Source organism: Zingiber officinale, chromosome 2A, assembly GCF_018446385.1.
Source record: "Zingiber officinale cultivar Zhangliang chromosome 2A, Zo_v1.1, whole genome shotgun sequence".
NCBI lineage: Eukaryota > Viridiplantae > Streptophyta > Magnoliopsida > Zingiberales > Zingiberaceae > Zingiber > Zingiber officinale.
Genome location: NC_055988.1, coordinates 25201415 through 25221350, shown reverse-complemented (window position 1 = coordinate 25221350; position 19936 = coordinate 25201415). Strand labels below are relative to the sequence as shown.

The 19936-nt window shown below is 38.2% G+C and overlaps 1 protein-coding gene across 1 annotated transcript in view; it reads left to right on the top strand.

The window, feature by feature from the left end:
• LOC122040960 overlaps nucleotides 1–14471 on the top strand; it is an 85332-nt gene extending 70861 nt beyond the window's left edge. Inside the window, exons 4-6 of the mRNA XM_042600458.1 lie at nucleotides 6112–6146; nucleotides 6216–6335; nucleotides 14415–14471. Coding sequence (XP_042456392.1) covers nucleotides 6112–6146; nucleotides 6216–6335; nucleotides 14415–14440 — 181 coding nt within the window. The 3' untranslated portion in view covers nucleotides 14441–14471. The remainder of the gene's footprint in view (nucleotides 1–6111; nucleotides 6147–6215; nucleotides 6336–14414) is intronic.
• The last annotated feature ends 5465 nt before the right edge of the window (nucleotides 14472–19936 follow it).

Genomic DNA, 19936 nt, shown 5'->3' with positions numbered 1-19936 from the left:
TAGATTGTTGAACAAACAAAAAGAGAAAAAGAAAGGAATGTCGATGTCTGTCTTGCAAAAGATGCTTCAAATGCACATAGGTTGGATTGTGGATGGTGGAGAAGATGATGAAATTGAACTAGGTTCTGGGCTCACATGGCAAATGGTTGATGTAGCAAGTGGAGCAGATAAAAATCTACAACTCCAAAGATGTGTAGAGTGAGAACTTCATGAGGATGATTTTGCATCTGAAAAAGAAGAGGATCACAATGATGATATTGAGTTTGTATCTGATGAAGAACAAGTTGAAAATTATGGAGAAGAAAAAGTAGAATAAATTTGATGTTGAGTTTGTGTTTGATGATATTGAGTTTGTGTCCAATGATATTTTAGTAGTTGTATAATTTTGAACTTATTTTAAATTTGATGTTATTGTATTGGGGTTATAATATATGATTTATTATATAAATTATGTTGATACCGAGAAATCCGTCTAGCGACGCCTAGTCTTCGCTTAGGCACTAGGCGCTGGTATGACACTTGACTAGCGCCTAGTGAATTTTAAAACGTTGAATAACATCAAACATTAACTTTCAACGTCAACTTTAAACATTAGAATATTTAAGTGAGTTCATATCATTGAATGTGACCCCTTTACCTCAACCTATGTTCCTTTAGCCTAACGTTTACCTTAGTATTAGGTTTGGTAGTGTTCACTGATATCCTCTAAGCTGGATTCTACAACCCTTTTTTTCTCTGATTGTTAAGGATTCCGGTATCCTCTAAGCCGAACTCTTTACCCGTCAAGTAGCCATAAACAATTCACATTACAACAACAACAACAATCAAGCCTTTCCCCACTAGGTGGGGTCGACTGTATGGATTCTTTTACGCCATTGAGCTCTATCTCCTATTATATCATTATATATATTTAAATAAATTTTATTTTGTTTTATTGTTGCTAAGTAAGTCTTTTTTTTTGTCTTCCTCTTCCTCGTTTGATATGCATGTTTATCATAGTTTCACATCGCCTAACTGGAGCATTTATTGGTCGTTTAAGTACATATCCGTACCATCTTAAACGTGCCTCTCGGAGTTTTTCCTCAATAGATGTAACTCCGACTTTCCCTCTAATGCTCTCATTTCTTATTTTGTCCATCCTCATATGTCCACACATCTACCTTAACATCCTCATCTCTGCAACTCTCATCTTCTGCTCATGTGCTCGAGTCATAGCCCAACATTCAGCTCCATATAACATAGCAGGTCTAACTGCAGTTTTATAGAACTTACCTTGTTTAAGAAGTACTTTATGGTCACAAAACACTCGACGCTCCCCTCCATTTCACCCATTTTGCTTGTATTCTATGTAAGATATCTCTCTCAATCCCTCTATCGTTTTGCAAAAATGATCCTAAATTTTTAAATCTCTCAGTTCTGGGCAACTCGTCCTCTCTTATCTTAACAATTGTTTCATTACTTCTAATATTACTAAACTTAAATTCCATATATTCTGTCTTTAATCTACTAAGCTTAAAACCTTTCCTTTCTAGTATTTCCCTCCAAGATTCTAGTTTAGCATTTACTTCTTCACGTGTTTCATCTACCAAAATAATATCATCTGCAAGCAATATGCATCACGATACTGTGTCTTGAATGTGCGCAATGAGTTCGTCCATAATTAGTGTAAAAAGATAGGGACTTAGAGCTGATCCTTGATATAAACTTATCTTTATTAGAAATGCTTCAGTTATTTCACCTGAAGTATTTACTCTGGTCGTTACATCCTCATACATATCCTTAATTAGTTCAATATATGTTACACTAACACATCTCTTTTCTAAAATTCTCCATATAATTTCTCGTGAGACTCTATCATAAGCTTTTTCTAAGTCAATGAATACCATATGTAGATCTTCTTTTTTCTCCCGATATTTTTCAATTAATTGTCTAAGAAGATGTATAGTTTCTATTGTCGACCTTCCAGGCATGAACTCAAATTGATTTTCTGTTATTGTGGTTTCCTTCCTTAATCTTTTTTTCTATTACTTTTTTCCCAAAGTTTTATAGTATGACTCATTAGTTTAATACCCCTATAGTTTGCACAATTTTGTATATCTCCCTTGTTCTTATATAAGGGAACTAGAGTACTTATCCTCCATTGATTAGGTATTTTTTTCGTTTTCAATATTATGTTAAATAATTTTTTAAGTCATTCAATACCTTGTTTCCCTAAGCACTTCCATACCTCTATCGGAATATCATCTGGTCGAACTGTTTTTTCATTGTGCATCTCATTTAAAGTTTGTTTTACTTCTGAAGTTTGAATTATACGATAAAAATTAAAATTTCTATGCTCATTTGATCTACTTAAATTACCTAAGTTAAGTTGGTTACCTAAAACGTCATTAAAAAGTTGATGAAAATACCTCTTTCACCGCTATTTTATTTCTCCATTGTTTACTAATACCTTATTACATTCATCTTTAATACATTTTATTTGGCTAAGATATCTTATTTTCCTTTTTCTCACTCTGGCTATTCTATAAATGTCTCTTTCCCCTTCTTTTGTACCCAATTTTTGATATAATCGTTCAAAAATTTTATTTTTTATTTCACTCACTACTTTCTTGGCTTCTTTCTTGGCTATTGTATATTTTTTTAAGTTTTCCTCGTTCTTACAAATATATAATTCCTTATAAGCTATTCGTTTTTCCTTCACTTTCTCTTGTACTTTCTGATTCCACCATCAAGATTCTTTACTTAGTGGTGCATGTCCCTTTGACTCACCGAGTACACTCTTAGCTACTATTTTCAACTTTGATATCATCTTATCCCATGCTGTATTAGAATTATCGTATATTTCACATATATTTTGCTTCCCATCCTTTAACTTCCACCACTTAATTCTAGGAATCGTATATATTTTCTTTCTATTGATACTATGCTTGAGGCGTATATCCAACACTACTAACCTATGTTGGGTAGTTAAACTTTCTCTAGGGATGACCTTGCAATATTTACAAATCTTTCTGTCCTTCTTCCTAATCATAAGAAAGTCAATTGTGATTTATTATTCCCACTTTTGAATGTGACTAAGTGTTCTTCTCTTTTCTTAAAAAACGTATTAGCTAATATAAGATCATATGCTATTACAAAATCTAATATAGTTTTCCCTTTCTCATTCCTCGTTCCAAACTCGTAACTCTCATGTACTCTCTCATACTCCTTATTTTTCACTCCGACATGTCCATTTTGATAATCTCCTATTAAAATCATTTCATTTGGTGGAATATTTTGTAATATTTCATCTAAGTCCTCCCAAAATCTTGATTTGGTAGCTTCATCTAATCCTACCTATGGTGCATATACGCTAATTATGTTCATAGTTTCTTTCACCACTATTATCTTAAGGGCTATAATTCTATCCCCTTTTCTAACTACTCCTACAGCATCATTCTTTGACAAACTATCTACAATAATACCCACTCTATTTCTTGCTTTACTCTTTCCAGTGTACCATAACTTAAAACCCGAGTTCTTTATCATCTTTGCCTTCTCGCCTGTCCATTTTATTTCTTGTACACACAAAATACTAATTCTTCTCCTAATCATCATATCTACTATTTCCATTGATTTACCAGTGAGAGTTCCTATATTCCATGTTCCAAATCTTAGATTATTAGTTTTCCTATCATATTTGTTCTTATCCAACTTATGGTGTGAGAACTCTTGCATATTTAACACTACACTCAAGTTCTCATGGAAATGTAGTAGTCCTTGCTGAGATGTTATAGTCGGACCCTGTAACGCGAACTCTTGCATATTTAGTACTACAGCTGAGTTCTGGAGATGTAGCGGTCCTTGTCGAGACGTTGCAGTCGGACCTGCAACGTGTTCTTTCTGGGGAACAACCTAGCATTAGCACAATAGTTTAATGGATCCATTCATTGAATATTTGTCATAGTTTTGACGTTGGCTAACAACCTAACGCAACCCTCCTCCTTTATCCGGACTTGGGACCGGCCATGACCGATCATCATAGGCGGAGTTCACAAACAATTCACATTACTTAAAAAAAATAATTTTATTTTTCATGCATCGAAATTATTACTGCAAGTAAAATTATAATTTCCTTCATTTTTCTATATTTTAAAACGAAATACTAGCAGCTAGTATTAAATGAATTAAAGGTGTTTAGATATAGAAAAAATTTGGAGATGTTGCTTGTCTTCCTCAATTGTTCAAAATACCCAAACTCTCTTCCATCCACCTTTAGACGTATCCATATAAGTCCGAATCTTCAACCCCTCAATCTAGGACTTAAACCTCGACTTGAGACCCACTTACTGGCACCTCAAGTTGTTGTCTCCGAATTGATCCAACTCCTCTCATCTCCAACTACAACTTCTAAACATGATCAATAGCAAATCTTCATCTGAATCTCTTCCCAGCCCTCGATTCAACGATCGACTCATAGTCATACCACTAGACCGAACCTTCCTCTCCAACGAACCACACCTGCACAACCCCAACAGCGATCCACTCTTCTCGCCCAACCCTCCATCCGATGTAGCTCTCCTCCTCCCCTATTCCAGCCTTTATTCCTCACCACAACTACACTTCCCCAGTCACTCAAACACCTCTACAATGTCCCTACGACAGCAACAACTCCCAATTATTTCCAGCATCAAATTTTCAATAAAAAATCTACAAAACTTCGTTAAATTATCACTCCAACAACCCTAAGGCGGCAGCAAGCTCTCGGTTCTTCTCAACATCAGAATTTCAATAAAAAATTGATAAAAACTTTGTCAAATCATCACTCCAACGACCCTAAGGTAGCAGCAAGCTCCCGGTTCTTCCCAGCATTAAAATTTCAATTAAAAATCAATAAAAACTTCGTCAAATCATCGTTCCAACGACCCTAAGGCAACAACAAGTTCACGAAATTCCAGCATCAAAATTTCAAATAAAAAGGGGGTAGAATTTCACCAAAATGTTGCAACGATTGAAAGACGTACTCGTTATCAATAAGTCATGCATCAAGCATCAAAACATCCATATTATGACCCATATAGTGCATAAATAAATGTTAGAAATCTTATCTTAGCATTTTAATGTGTGAAAAATTGAGCGAGGCGTAGGGGAGCGATGGGAGACGATTCGACCACGTTCTCTTTCCATTTCTTAAACTTTGGAACGTTTTTCCAAGGGGTTCCTAAGGATGAAGGTGGCGGTACAAAGGTTGAAGAAAAAAAAATCCTAGAATTCCTTCTCTGTCCCTCCTTAAATAACATGCTAAGGAATTATCTAGTCTCCTCGAGATGGGTAGTTGGCTAGCCTATTTGGTATTGCCATCATGCCAAGGAATTATCTGTTTGATGCAAATTGGTCCTATCCCGTTAATGCATTAGTTAAAACATTAATTATATAAATTACACAACCCGTATTTTATTTAATTTTATTATCATTTTTATTTTTATTTTAAATTTTTATTTTTTTGTACACTACACGTGCACATTGTTTAAAAACAATTTGGTTTGTAGTTTGATCTGGCCGCCGGTGTTAGCTTCAACAATTAGAGTTGTTGCCCATTGGTATCAAAGCACACAGATTTAACTAATTACCAATGATTGAGTAAATAAGAGAAGGGCCATTGAGGAGCGTATTTATGCTTAAACAGGTAATCCTTCTTACTGAAGCTATCTGTGAGTAGATAGTGATGAGAAAATAATTTGGGTACTTAGTGTGCTTTCTTCTTCCAATTGAATTGTATGTTAGATCTCTTGGAAAACCAGGTGACTTGTTGCTCTTTCATCTTCTGTGCATGCTCCAATCGAAGATATTGGAGATCTTAGACCTTCAAAGAATTTATAGCGAGGCATGCTCTTTAAAATTCCTTTAATTAGTTTTGCAATATTCCTTCCTAATTTCTTCCTTCATGCCGGCTATTGAATTTCTGTTTCCACGCGTCAGAAGTAACTTTTGGGTTGCTTAATGGAATTTACCATCAAGGAAAGCTTTGCGTGAATCATTATACCCCATTTGAGGCTTATGTTGGAAGTGAGAGTATTGTTGAGGAAATAGTCATTTATGGTGTGGCTAACATGAATAAGGGATTTGATGCAGATATAGTTGCAAGTCCATAATCATTGCTGAAGATGGTATGTTCTCGCTTTATTGTTAAAAATGTATTTGCACTGGCTGATGATTTATTTTAATATTCTTTGAAGAGGATGACGAGGAAGATGTTCATATGGTCCCTGATAACATTACCGATGCACCAAGGAATGAACATCCAGTTCATCCTATGAATGCATCAGCACCTCTTGTGCATCAAGTCACTCAACAAGGTGAGTTGTTGGAATTATAAAGAAGAATATAATTTATACTTGTGAGTATGAAACATAAGGAATTTTAATAGCTTTTATTTCCTTAAAAATCTAAACAATAACATTTTTGCAAGAACTGCCAATTTTATATTATATATGTACAATGTACATATTCATATATGCTCTCTTTTCTTATTAAGTTATTTTGTTTTCCATTCATATAAATTACAGAGAAAAATCAAGTTAGATATCTTAATCCAAAATGGGTGACTCTCCTACAATGAGATTTGCTACAAGCAAATGGAGGTGGTTACCATCCTAGACTTGTGGTTTTTAGTGAGCAAAATTCAATCTAATGTGGCAGTAGAGGCAATCACTTCCCTACACGTGTGGGTTTTAGCAATCAAGAACCTAGGACGTGGTGACGGAATGCTCTCCAGAGGTGAACGTCTTCAAGAAGCAGGACAGGACTTGACCTCAACATTGCTCGCAAGAGGGTGCAGCAAAAAGGATAGAACCCTGATGTATCTGCCTATGATCTTACGCTACTTGAGAAGAAGATCATGTGATTTCTATTTGTGAAGAAAGGCACTACAAACAATCTTAAGTTGAGACCTTAGTTGGTGAGTCTGAGAGAGGATTGATCATAGTGCTCAACTAGGTTTTGAGGCTTGGTGAAGGCAGAGACAATTGTTGTTCTTATTGTTTGAGACAGTGAGCTTGATCAAGATTATGCAATTGAAAGAGTGGAGGGATTGAATGAGGTACCAAGAGCTTTGATATCATGTATATATGGTACATGAAGAAAATCGAGAAGATTGAAGGGAAAAAATTGGAAGAAGATGAATTGTTATTATTAATTTTCAACTAGACATTACATCAATAAATAGAGATACAAAGTACTGAAATAGGAACAAATAAAAGAAAGGAAACATAAGAAATGAAAATTACTAAAATTAGAGATTATTTTTTGATTTCCCAAGATTCTTTTTTGATTCTATGCAGTCATTATTTCAAAGATTATTTCTTGATTTTATGCAATTAGGATCTATTAATTTTTCAACAGTCTCCCTCAAGTTGGTGCATAAATATCAATCATTCCCAACTTATTAATTGTTCAAAGTTGACTCTTGTAAGTCCCTTTGTCAAGATGTCAATTATTTGTTGGTTAGAAGGTACAAATGATAAGCAAATGGTTCCAGTTTCAATTTTCTCCTTTATAAAATATCGATTAATCTCAGTGTGTTTCATTTATCATGTTGGGTTGGATTATGAGCAATGCTTATTGCGGCCTTATTATCATAGTATAACTTTAATGGCAGTTCTATGTGTTTCTTGAGCCTTTCAAGTATTCTGTATATCCATAACACTTCATAGACTCCCTCAGCCATTGCTCTAAACTTAGCTTCTGCACTACTTCTGGCTATAATACTTTATTTCTTACTTCTCCATGTTACTAGGTTTCCCTATACAAAGGTGCAGTATCCTAAAGTGGATCTCCTGTCATTAATCGATTCTGCCCAATCTACATCAGTAAACACATCAACACTCATTTGATTAGTCTTTCTGAAAATTAGATATTTTCTGGGAGTAGTCTTCAAATATCTCAGAATTCTACCTCAAGGTGTTCTTCAAATGGTGCATGCATAAACTGACTTACAACACTGACTGAAAAAGCAATGTCGAGCCGATTATGAAATAGGTAAATCAGTTTCCCAACTAACCTTTGATGTATCAACATAAACACTTCCTTTTTCCCAGAGTTTTATATTAGGATCCATGGGAGTCTACAGCTCTGCAACCACACTTTCCTGTTTCCTCCAAGAGATCAAGGATATAGTTCCGTTGAGAGACAACAATACCTTCTCTAGAGCCAGCGACTTTCATACCAAGGAAATACCTTCTTAATATTCCCAAATCCTTGATCTCAAATTCAACTGCTAGGCTTTTCTTCAGTCTTTCCACTTCAATCACATCATTACCTATGAGAATAATATCATTCACATACACTATCAGTAAAATAATCTTTTCTTCAATGGAAAATTTTAAGAACAATGTATGATCTATTTGTCCTTGAGTGTATCCTTGCTTCTTGACTGATTGAGTAAATTTCTCAAACCAATCTCTCGAAGACTTTTTGAAACTGTATAAAGACGTTCTTAATTGAAACACCTTTGAGTTGAATTTCTCCTCAAAGGCCGTTGAACTATCCATGGACACCTCCTCTAAATCACCATTGAGGAAGACATTTTTTACATCTAATTGCAGTAAAAGCTAGTTTAGATTAGTAGCAATAGATAAAAGTACTCTCATCGTATTTAGTTTTGGAACGGGAGCAAATGTCTCATAGTAATCAACACATAGGTTTGAGTAAACTCTTTGACCACCAATCTAACTTTATATCTCTCCATTGATCCATCAGAGTTATACTTTATAGTGAAAGTCCACTTGCATCCCATAGTGCTTTTTCCTATTGGTAGTGTAACAATGTTCTAAGTATTATTCTTCTCAAGAGCTCTGATCTCCTCAAGCACAACTTCCTTCCACTTTAGAACTTGTAGGGCTTCTTGTACATTTTTAGGATTGTCTACATAGGATAATTGAGAACAAAAAATGATAAGAGATGAAGACAAATTTAAATATGACACAAACTTATATATAGGATGTTCGGTACAACACTAACTCATGAATCTAGGAGAAAAGGTAACCAATCGAGATTCACTAAGGTACACGCTTAACACATTTCCTAGGAATCTTGAATGGTTAACCTTAGTAAATGCTTATTATATCTCTAAGGATCTAGAAGTAAGTACATTAAAAAAATTATTTTCTACACTTGAAGTACATAAAACTAGATGCGCAGATATGAAGGAGGAGTCCAAACCCAACATTGCTTTAAGGGTAAAAATGAATGAATTAGAATACGAAATGACTCTCGATGATGATTAAACGGTCTTTATGGTAAGAAAATTTTAAAACTTTATTAAAACTAATAAGTTTAATCAAGTCCAGGGTAATAGTAGGAAAAGAAAGGTAAGATGCTACCACTGTAATGAAGAAGGGCACGTTAAGGACAACTGCTCAAATCTGAATAACAAGAACAAGAACAAGGAAAAAGAGAAAAAGGTGACCCAGAAAAGGCACAAGAACCTAAAGGCGACATGAGATGAAATTTTATTAGAATCAGAAATCAACGCCTATGCCGGACTTGCACTAATGGTAAGTCACGAAGAAGGTGATGAAGCAAGCTCATCAAAAATGAGCATCGAGAGTATCGATGAAGGGGGAACAACGTCAGAGGAAAGCAACCTTCAGGAGGGGCGTCTGAGATCGACAAGGTAAGTCAAGTACGATCTCTACCTCCGGATAAATTGTTTAAATTTATAAAAATATTGTCAAAAAGTTCTTACAAATTAGAAATAGAAAATAAAAAATTATTAAAATAAAATAATGAGTTAAAAGGAATTTTAGCGACGTCTTGTCGATTATAGGATTTTGACAAGATAAAAATGGAAAATAAAAAAAAATTGAAAATACAAATAAAAAATCTTGCATGTCCATATGTTCAACAAGCTTAAATTTATAATAGATTAAATTGACATTTTAGATATTATCAGGGTCAAATTAGAAAATTATCATCAAAGTATATTTCTAAAAAATTTTTAATTAATTCAGTTGGAAGGAACCTTTTTTGGGTTCTAAAATTATGCATAAATTAAATTTTTTTTGTATATCATACTTTTTATTTGTTTAGAATTATCAAATAAATTTCTTTACATTATTTTTGTTATAAATTAATAAAAATTTAATTTTTTGTGAAATAAAATTTTATTACACATCTATGGAAAAAATTAAAATTTTTTTGACTATTGTATTATTTTTCTATGATTTTTTTTAAAAAAATTATTATTTTTTAATTTAAAAATATTTTTCAGTGTTATTTTTTATAAAAATTTATTTTTATATGAAACTTTATCATTTTCTCTATCTAAAATAATATTTTCAAAATTTTTTGACCATTGGAGAATTTTCTATAAATTATTTATTCAAATATAAATTTTTAATATTAAATTTTTTTTTAAAAATACATTTTTGAAAGTTCTTTTTTTTTTTTTTTTTGTAAAAATACTTCCTCTATCCCATTATCAGAAATTTTCATACAATTTTTTGAGCTCAGAAATTATTTTTAAGAAAATTTTAATGAAAATGAATCTTTATATAGAAAAAAATTATTACTACTTAAATTTAATTCAATTTTTCTTGTAAATTTTATTACAACTTTGGATGTTTAAACTTAACAATTAGAAAAAATTCTCATAATTTTTGAATAATTAAAAATTATTTTAAAATTATTTTTTTATAAATGGTTTATAAATTGTAAAAAATCTAAATTTTTTAAATTTAAAAGTTCATGATTTTTTTTAGGTAATGATCACCTTATTTTTATCCATGATACTCTGATTTAAATTTGTTTTAAATACACTAAAAATGGAATACTCCATTTTAATGTGATCAAAGGAGGAAAATAGAAGTTAAGTCTAGGGGAGGGTACTTTAATTTTTGCACATTTTTTTTCTAAAATGCAAAATATGTACTTGTCATTTCTATTACTATTTATTTTTGATTTACCCTTAACTTGGAGTTGCTCATATTGTAACACCCCAAATTTTAATATTTGGAGTCCTAATAGTAATTAAAAATATTTAGAAATGCTTTATAAAAATTCTAGAGATTTTTAGAAATTTTTAGAGTATTTTTATGCAATTTTTGGAGGTCGTTTGGTATTTTTACTAAACGAAGGAAGTTTTGACAAAAAAATGTCCAAGCCAAGATTCGAACCCGTGACCTCCGGCTGAACCAAGCTTTAAGTGGATCCAGCTGACCAAGTGGGCAAGCAATTGTTACTTGATTAAATAAAGGAAGAATTTTATTTAAGTAGTAGAAGTTAATAACAAGAAATAATAGGAAGAAAATGGGTTGCAGTCGAGATTTGAACCCACGAGCCGAGCCTTAAGCAACGCGCGCCTGACCAAGTGTTCACGCGGGCAGTTCTGTTTAGAAAAGGGTAGTAAATTTATTTAAGATAGTTAATAGAATATTAAGGTTATAAGAAGAGAACTTAGGGCTTAATCTTTCCGTGACCTAAACTCCTCCCTTCCACTTCTCTCTCGCTCGCGACGGCAGGGCTCGGGCGGAAGCAAGCCAGAGCTAGGGTTTTCACCTCCGACGGCCGGCGAGGGGCTAACGTCGAGAGTTCTTCACCATTTCGGATCCTCTCGTCGAAGGGAAGCTGTGGACGTAAGGAGAGGTCGCAGATTTGAGTTTTCCCGAAGCCCTAGCTACCCCTCTTCGGCTGTGAGTCCAAGGAACCGTGGTAAGTCGCTACTCACCTGCAGTAGAGTAGTTTCGAATTCGAATTAGAGTTTCTTTTGGGTTTGGATTTCACCGTGAAGAATTTTGGATGTGCTAGGGATCTAGTTTCTGCTGGTTCTCGAATTATGTTGTGAAAGTTAAGGTTTAGGGTTCACTGCCGTGAGTTTCCAAGGGAAGAACATGAAAAGGATTAAGTGGAGTGTTTTGCTCCCATTGGTTTCTACCGTGGCACTGAATAGGGAATTGGACTGTGGTTTCGAATTGTTTGAAGCATGCCTGATGAATTCTGTTGCTTTATGTTGTGAACATGTTGCAAGGATTTTAGTTTCAACAGATTTTTAGTTTAATAGAAGCATCCTTTCCTTATACTTGTTTTGTTGGAAATGTTTTAGAATGTGCAGATTCCTGTCTACTTAGTTTGTTCTAGTGTATCATGTATCAATTTGTGATAGCAGCAGTAACATGTTCTTATGCTTTGTTCGGTTGGTTTCTGAAGTTTGCTGCCATGGAAACTTAAATCAGAATTTATCAGATTTGGGTATGAATAGGTTTTAGTTTGAGAATTATGTGTAGCACTTTGGTTTGAATAGCTTTGTGTAGCATGAAGTATGGTTATACTTTGGGACTTTTTCCTTACCGTAGCATTGAGCATGAAGCATAGATGCCTTGGTTTTGGTTTCCAGTAGCATGCTGTGGTTTGTCTTTTGGCTTCCGGATTTTGTGGTAAAGGATTGTGATTGTTAGGGATTTTTAGAATAGCCCCAAGATTTTGTTGCTTCCTTTGCAACTCTATTGAAGCATGGTTAAAAGATTACGGTTATCTTATAAAAGTTTAGCTGTGAATAAGTTTTACATAGGTATTGTTTTAGTTTTCCAGCAAACTTTAATTTGGGTGTAGCCTTGCAAATCTTGATTTGAGGTTTAGATATGCTACTTTCATTCAAGTATACAGATTTGAGGTTTAGATATGCTACTTTCATTCAAGTATACAGATTTGAGGTACTTTATTCTAGCATGAGGTTTAGATATGTTTTCTTGTTACACTCATTCTAGGATACAGATTTGAGTTTCTCTATTCTAACATGAGGTTTAGATATATGTTTCCTTGCTACCGTTTACTCCAGCAAGCTTCACATATGTTTGGAGTTAGCTAGTTCAGTTTTCTTAATTCGAAGCATGCAGTATAGGTTTTAAACCCAACAAGTTTTAGATTTAGTTTAAGCTTGTATGATATGCAGACTTTCATAAGTATTGCTTGCAGATTTTGATAAGTATTGCATGCAGAACTCCAATCTTAAAATAGATTTTTGTTAAGCCTAGGCAGATTTTTGGTTTAAGCATTTCAAAGTTAGAATTTGCTTAAACTGTAAAGCCCGAAAAATTCCCAAATTTATTTTAGAATTATTCTATGATTTTTCTGGAATTATTAGATATTTTTCCGGAATTTTCCGAGTAGCGGAAGTAGCAAAAACAAATAGGTCGCAAACTAGCTTAGGCGGGAATCGAACCCGAGACCTATGGTGAAAGGGATAATGTTAGTAACCAGTTGAACCCAGCAGGGCCGTGCTGAAAGGAAGGAGAACCAAATATATTTATATTAGAGTTGGGTTCATTAAACCACTTAATATAAATAATAAACTTAAGTGGGGTTTGGTTTATTTTGGTTCGGCACCTCTTCACCTCACGCGACTTTCTCTTCCAAAACCTCACCGCCTCTCCCTTCTTCTCCTTTTCCTCACGCACGGCACACCAAGGCAAGGGTCCATAGGATCATCTTCCGGCGACGACTCCAACACGAAAGGGGCTCTTCTCCGCGAGAGGAACGCGAAGACGTAAGCGGTTCGTCGAGCGGACAGTTTTCCGGAAACCCCTAGCGAATAGAATCGTAAGAAAACCTTACGATTGAGGTAAGAAACCCCTCACCTGCAGTATAATTGCTCTCGCTTGTTAGTTATGGCGTTAGTTCAGTAATTTTATAGTTTTCAGTTTTAGGGCATGCTTTTAGTGCACGCCAAGCATTCGGTAGAATGCCCAGTTCAGAAGGATGTACCAATAGGCGTCCTAACAGCATATAAAATGTAATAGAAACATTTTATTCAGTTATTATTAGTTATTACAGCTATATGGATCAGATATCCATTGGGTGGGCTCCCACAGTAGCCCCTAGGTTCAGATAACCTAGCTCTAGGTTCAGATAACCTAGAACAGCAAAGTAAAATAAAACAGTATTCAGTATTTTACTTTTATTCAGTTGGCACTGTACTTGGATCAGATATCCATGGGCTGGACTCCCACAGTCGTCCCTAGGTTCAGATAACCTAGTAACCCTGCTGGATTCGGAACTTGCAATCCCGGGTCTCGTAGGGATGCGCGCACAGTAAGTACAGTTGTCAGGGCCCCAACAGCATGTTTATTATTTTCACTTATTATGTATTAGTTTTCAAAACTCAAAACAGTGATGCTAGTTGAGTTTGATTGCAGCTTCAGTTCAGATAGCTTAGCTCAGCATGTTGTTTCATTTCAGTTTCATGCTCAGTTTATATGTTATGCCATGTTTCAGTTCCAGTTTATGCTTGGTTTGATATGCCATGCCATGCTTGCATGTTCAGTATGTTTTTTCAAACAACATGATTTAAAATCATATTCGCATCGTATGCATGATTTAGTGAGGTAGATGGTTTCTTACTAAGCTTTAAGCTTACAGGTACTACTTTTCTTATACTGCAGATACAGGTAAAAGAAAAGTGGACTAGCGGAGGCTGGAGGGCGATGCTACGATGATGTGTGTGTGTGCAAGGGGTCTGGAATAAAGATCCTTGGGATCTACACGCTTTTATTTCAGTTTTAGTACTTAACACGTCTAATTTTATGAATTAGTCTTGTTACAGCTTAGTAAACTATATCTTGTTTAGTCATCATGTTTAGAATATTAGTACTTACATGCTGGAATGTATTTCCATTGTTTTAGAACTGTTGTGTAATGTTTTGGCACGCCAAAGTCAAATCGAACTCTCGAGTGAAATCGAGACCGATCGGTCTCGGACCGATCGGTCGAGCCTGCTGGATCGGTCGGCCGATCCGGTGAGATCTGATATCTTCTTGTATCCTCCTGGATCGGTCACCGACCGATCTAGTTCGATCTGATAGCCTCGGAGGAGATTTGCAGGTTCTGGATCGGTCGGTACCGACCGAACCTGAAACGAGAGTTGGCAGGGTTATGGATCGGTCGGACCGATCCGAGGCAAAGCATAGAAAGTATCGATCGGTCATCGACCGATCAGTACTCTGGATCGATGCAGACCGATCCACCGCGCATGAACGCAGCGGCACGGAGGCTCACCGATCGGTCTCCCGATCGATCAGGGTGTTCTGGATCGGTCGGTAGACCGATCCAGCTGCGTCTGAAGCGAGGTAAGCTTGTGGATCGGTCAGCCGACCGATCCAGAAGGTGCCACCGTGCCAGTATCAGCTGGAACGATCTGTGAATCGTTCCGACGCCTCAATCGACTCACGGATCGGTTGAAATGTCTGATTACAGCTAGCAGGACATCCAAGAGGCATAGATTGTCTCTCCTAGCATGTGTACAACACTCAGGTACTCTTAGAATGTCAGGTTAAGACTTTATAGTAATTAGTTTAGCAAATTTCAAATTTGCTCAGTTTTCCGCACAGTAGTTTCAGTAGTTAATGTAGCGATCTGGCTCACAGCCTAGCACCCAGGAGTTGGGTCGTTACAGAGTGGTATCAGAGCAGTGTTCCATACTTCCTACACACACATCAGCATTGTACCTGCAGCTTCCAAGTAAGAACATCTCTCACTCAGTTTTGTTTTCAGCTTCCATATCAGTTGTATGTGCTTTCATGTTTGCTCGCATGTTGGTAGTTAATTAATTCATGTTTACAGTGATAGTATTTAACATGTTACCAGTAGTTAACTATAACATGATAGCCTAGTTATATATATATGTTCTTTGCTATTTAGAAAATGGTACGAGGACGTCCAGCTAAGAAAGCAGCAGCGGCTGAGCCCCAGCATGAGGCAGGCAGTTCAGTGCCTCCCCCAGACCTTACAGCATTAGTGGCTCAGCTACAACAGCAGTTAGCTGAACAGCAGCAGGAGATAGCCTCCTTAAAGGCTAACCAGCAGACTACTCACAGAGGTAGTACCAGCTCAGCCTGCAGTACCAGTCCCAGTAGCCCCAGTAGCAGGGGCTAAGAGAGAAGCTTACCTTATCCAGTGGCAGAGAATTAAGCCCGAGAACTTCTCAGGCACCAGCGAACCATGGGATGCTCAGGCATGGTTTAAAACACTGGAGAGCACGATGGAGCTTCTAGATTGGCCAGAGCACGAAAAGGTGAAGTGTGCCTCCTTCTGTTTAACAGGAGACGCACGCATGTGGTGGGAGCGGATTAAACCGAAGTGGCCAGTAAACCAGATGACATGGGCCAACTTTGAGAAAGAATTCTTCGAGGAATTCTTTCACATGCAAGTCACGAACCGACACTATGACGAGTTCACAGAGTTTCGTCAGGGCAACCTATCAGTTCAGGAGGCCGTGAAGAAATTCAACAGGTTGGCCCGTCTGTGTCCAGAACTAGTCAGCTCAGAGAAGGAACGAGTACGCTTGATGCTGAAGATGCTCAGACCAGAGATCGCAATGAATGTGGCTGGTGGTGTTCATAGGCCACAAACCACAGAGGAGCTGGTGAGTAGTGCTCTGATCACCGAGCACTATCAGCACAGCATCACCCAGCAGAAGCAGGTTTCCACAGAACCCAAGGGACAAGCTGGCTCAGGTACTCAGCAGAAACAACAAGGGCATAGCTCCAACTGGAAGGGGAAACGCAAGGCAAGCGGTGATCCAAAAGGAGGACCGGCTGGAAAACATTCCAGACATCCCAAGTGTGCTACTTGTGGGAAACATCATCCAGGAGTTTGCCGCAAGGGTACGCGAGGTTGTTTCGAATGTGGACGGGAAGGGCACATGGCTAAGCAGTGCCCGAACAAGAACGATCTTCCTCGGCCTCAGCCGATACAATATGGAGCTCAACCAGCCCAGCTACACCGATGTATGTTGTCTTAGATGGTCCACAGATCGATCGAGGCGATTAAAGCCCCCACCTACCACGAATGCCGGATTTTCTCACCGACCGAGAGGACGTAGCAAATGCCTCGGCGGTTGTCACGGTCGGATCGGTATTTTCAACATAATGCAACCTGTCTTATTCGACATCGGGCAACCCACTCTTATGTATCCAGGGTTTGCCGAGAAACTAGCAACACCTCCGAAGTACTTGTCAGTTCTTGACAACGCTACCCTCGGGAGACATTATGGCGTCTACGCGCTGGCGTATCAGTCATTATAGCAGACAGGGAGCTTTTGGTGATCCGATAGTGCTAGAAATGACCGACTATGACGTTATCTTGGAATGGACTTTTGGTCAAATACCGTAAACAGAAAGTCACGTTCCAACCTGAAGCGAAGCACTGTTCGAATTCGTCGGGGAGCCAAGGAGAAAGGCCAAGAGGTTTCTCTCAGCTATGAAGGCACGGAGGTTCTTGGATTCGGGATGCACGGGATTCTTAGCACACGTGGTCAGTACCAGTCAGGACCAAGGAGGTCCGAGTCGTTTGTGACTACCAGCAGTCTTCCCTAAGAGCTACCGGCTTAGCACAGACATGGAGATTGAATTTGAGATAGAGCTCATTCCAGCACAAATCCAATTTCCAAGGCACTGTACCGCAATGAAGGAACTTCAGGAGCAATTACAGGAGCTTCTTGACAAGGGTTTCATCGCCTAGTCACTCACCATGGGGAGCACTGTTGTTCGTGAAGAAGAAGGATGGAAGCATGCGCTATGCATAGACTACCGTGCTTTGAACGGTCACAATTAAGCAGTACCCTCTTCCGGGATAGATGACTGTTTGACCACTAAAGGAGCCAGTGTTCTCTAAAATCGACCTCGGATCGGGATATCACCAGGTTAAAGTCAAGGAAGGTGATATACCTAAAACAGCCTTCAGGACTAGATACGGACATTATGAGTTCGTAGTCATGCCTTTCGGCGTGACAAATGCCCCAGCTACATTCATGGACCTCATGAATAGAGTATTCAGAGAATACTTAGACAAGTTTGTCATCGTGTTCATCGATGACATTCTTATCTATTCGAGCACTCGGGAGGACCATGCAGAACATCCGAAGACAGTTTTGCATCCAGCAATACGCCAAATTCACGAAATGTGAATTTTGGCTGGACCAGTAGCCTTTCTAGGGCACATCATCTCAAAGGATGGCATTATGGTGGATCGATAAGATAGAAGCGTAAAGCGGTAGAAACGGTGAAATCGGAGCTTCGGGATTAGCGAGGATATTACAGGAAGTTTGTAGAGGATTTCTCGGGTAGCCTCCCCCGGCTCTTACCGAAAGAGCAGAAATTCCGGTGGACGGATGTGAGAACGAGCTAAAAGGAGACTGACCAGTGCTCCTATTTTGGCTCTACCAGACGACACCAGCAACTTTGACATCTATAGTGATGCCTCTAAGTTGGGACTAGGAGCAGTACTGATGCAAAACGGCAAGGTGATTGCCTATGCCTCCAGACAACTCAAGGATTATGAGAAGAATTACCCTACTCATGACCTTGAGCTTGCAGCAGTCGTCTTCTCTCTCAAAATTTGGAGACATTACTTATATGGAGCTCAGTGCAGAGTGTATACAGATCATCAGAGTCTGAAGTACTTCTTCACTCAGAAGGATCTGAATATGCGACAGCGCAGATGGCTTGAGCTGGTCAAGGACTACGATATAGACATCCTCTACCATCCAGGGAAAGCCAATAAGGTAGCAGATGCGCTTAGCAGGAAATCCAGTGCTACCTTATTGTCTCTTACCGCCATGTCGCCGCCCCTACAGAAGGAGATCGTGGATTTCGGTCTCGAGCTCATCGTGGGACAGCTCTCTACTATGACCTTAGAGTCTACCTTGCTTGGTGATATTCAGTCAGCTCAGGATCAGGACCCTGAAATTCAGAAAATCAAGCAAGGGCTAGCAGAACCAGAAAGTGGAGAATTCAGAGTGTCCGACAGAGGGGTGTTGTATTTTGGTGACAGACTCTGTGTTCCAGATCGGGAGGAGCTACGGAGGCAGATTTTAGATGAGGCTCACAGGACTCCCTATGCGATGCATCCAGGCTCCACCAAAATGTATCAAGACCTGAAGAAACGTTTTTGGTGGCCCGGGATGAAGCGAGACATCGCCAGATATGTTAGCATCTGCCTCACCTGTCAGAGGGTCAAGGCAGAACATCAGCGACCAGGAGGAGTTCTGCAGCCTATACAGATTCCAGAATGGAAGTGGGAGGATATCTCCATGGATTTCATAGTGGGACTACCCAGAACCACGAATGGTTTTGACGCCATCTGGGTAATAGTCGACAGGTTGACTAAATCAGTCCACTTCTTAGCTATCTGAATATCCTATTCCATGGAGCAACTAGCTCAGTTGTATCTCAAGGAGATAGTCAGGCTGCATGGAGTCCCGCAAACCATTATATCAGACAGAGACGGCAGATTTACATCACACTTCCGGGTGTGTGTATGGGCACCAGCTAAAATTCAGCAGAACCTTCCATCCTCAGACGGATGGTCGACGGAGCGAGTGAATCGTACTCGAAGATATGCTCGAGCTTGTGCCCTAGATTTCAAGGAAGTTGGTGCAAATATCCGAGTCTAGCAGAATTTGCATACAACAGATTATCGAGCCACTATCGGCATGGCACCTTATGAGGCACTCTATGGGCGGAGGTGCGGATCACCTTCTGGTATGAGAGTGGTGAGCAGAAGGAGCTAGAGCTTGAGACAGATCTAGTAGTAGATACCACACCGCCATACAGATTCGCGGAGGATAGAGGACAGAGCCGTCGGAAGAGCTATCTTGATACAGCCAGACCCCTAGAGTTTTCTTGGGGATCGGTTTTCCTCGAGTAGCTCCCATGAAGAGTCATGCGTTTGGAAGAAGGGCAAACTAGCTCCCGATATGTGGGACCATACCTTATCACGAAGAGAGTGGGCAAGGTAGCATATGAGCTAGAGCTACCTCGGGAGATGTCAGCGATCCACAACGTATTTCATGTTTCCATCTTGAAGAAGCATATTCAGACGCCACCGGTGATTGAGCCCCGGTTAGTACAGTCGTGATGATCTCAGCTATGACGGTCGGCCTATTCGGATAATAGACCGAGCAGAA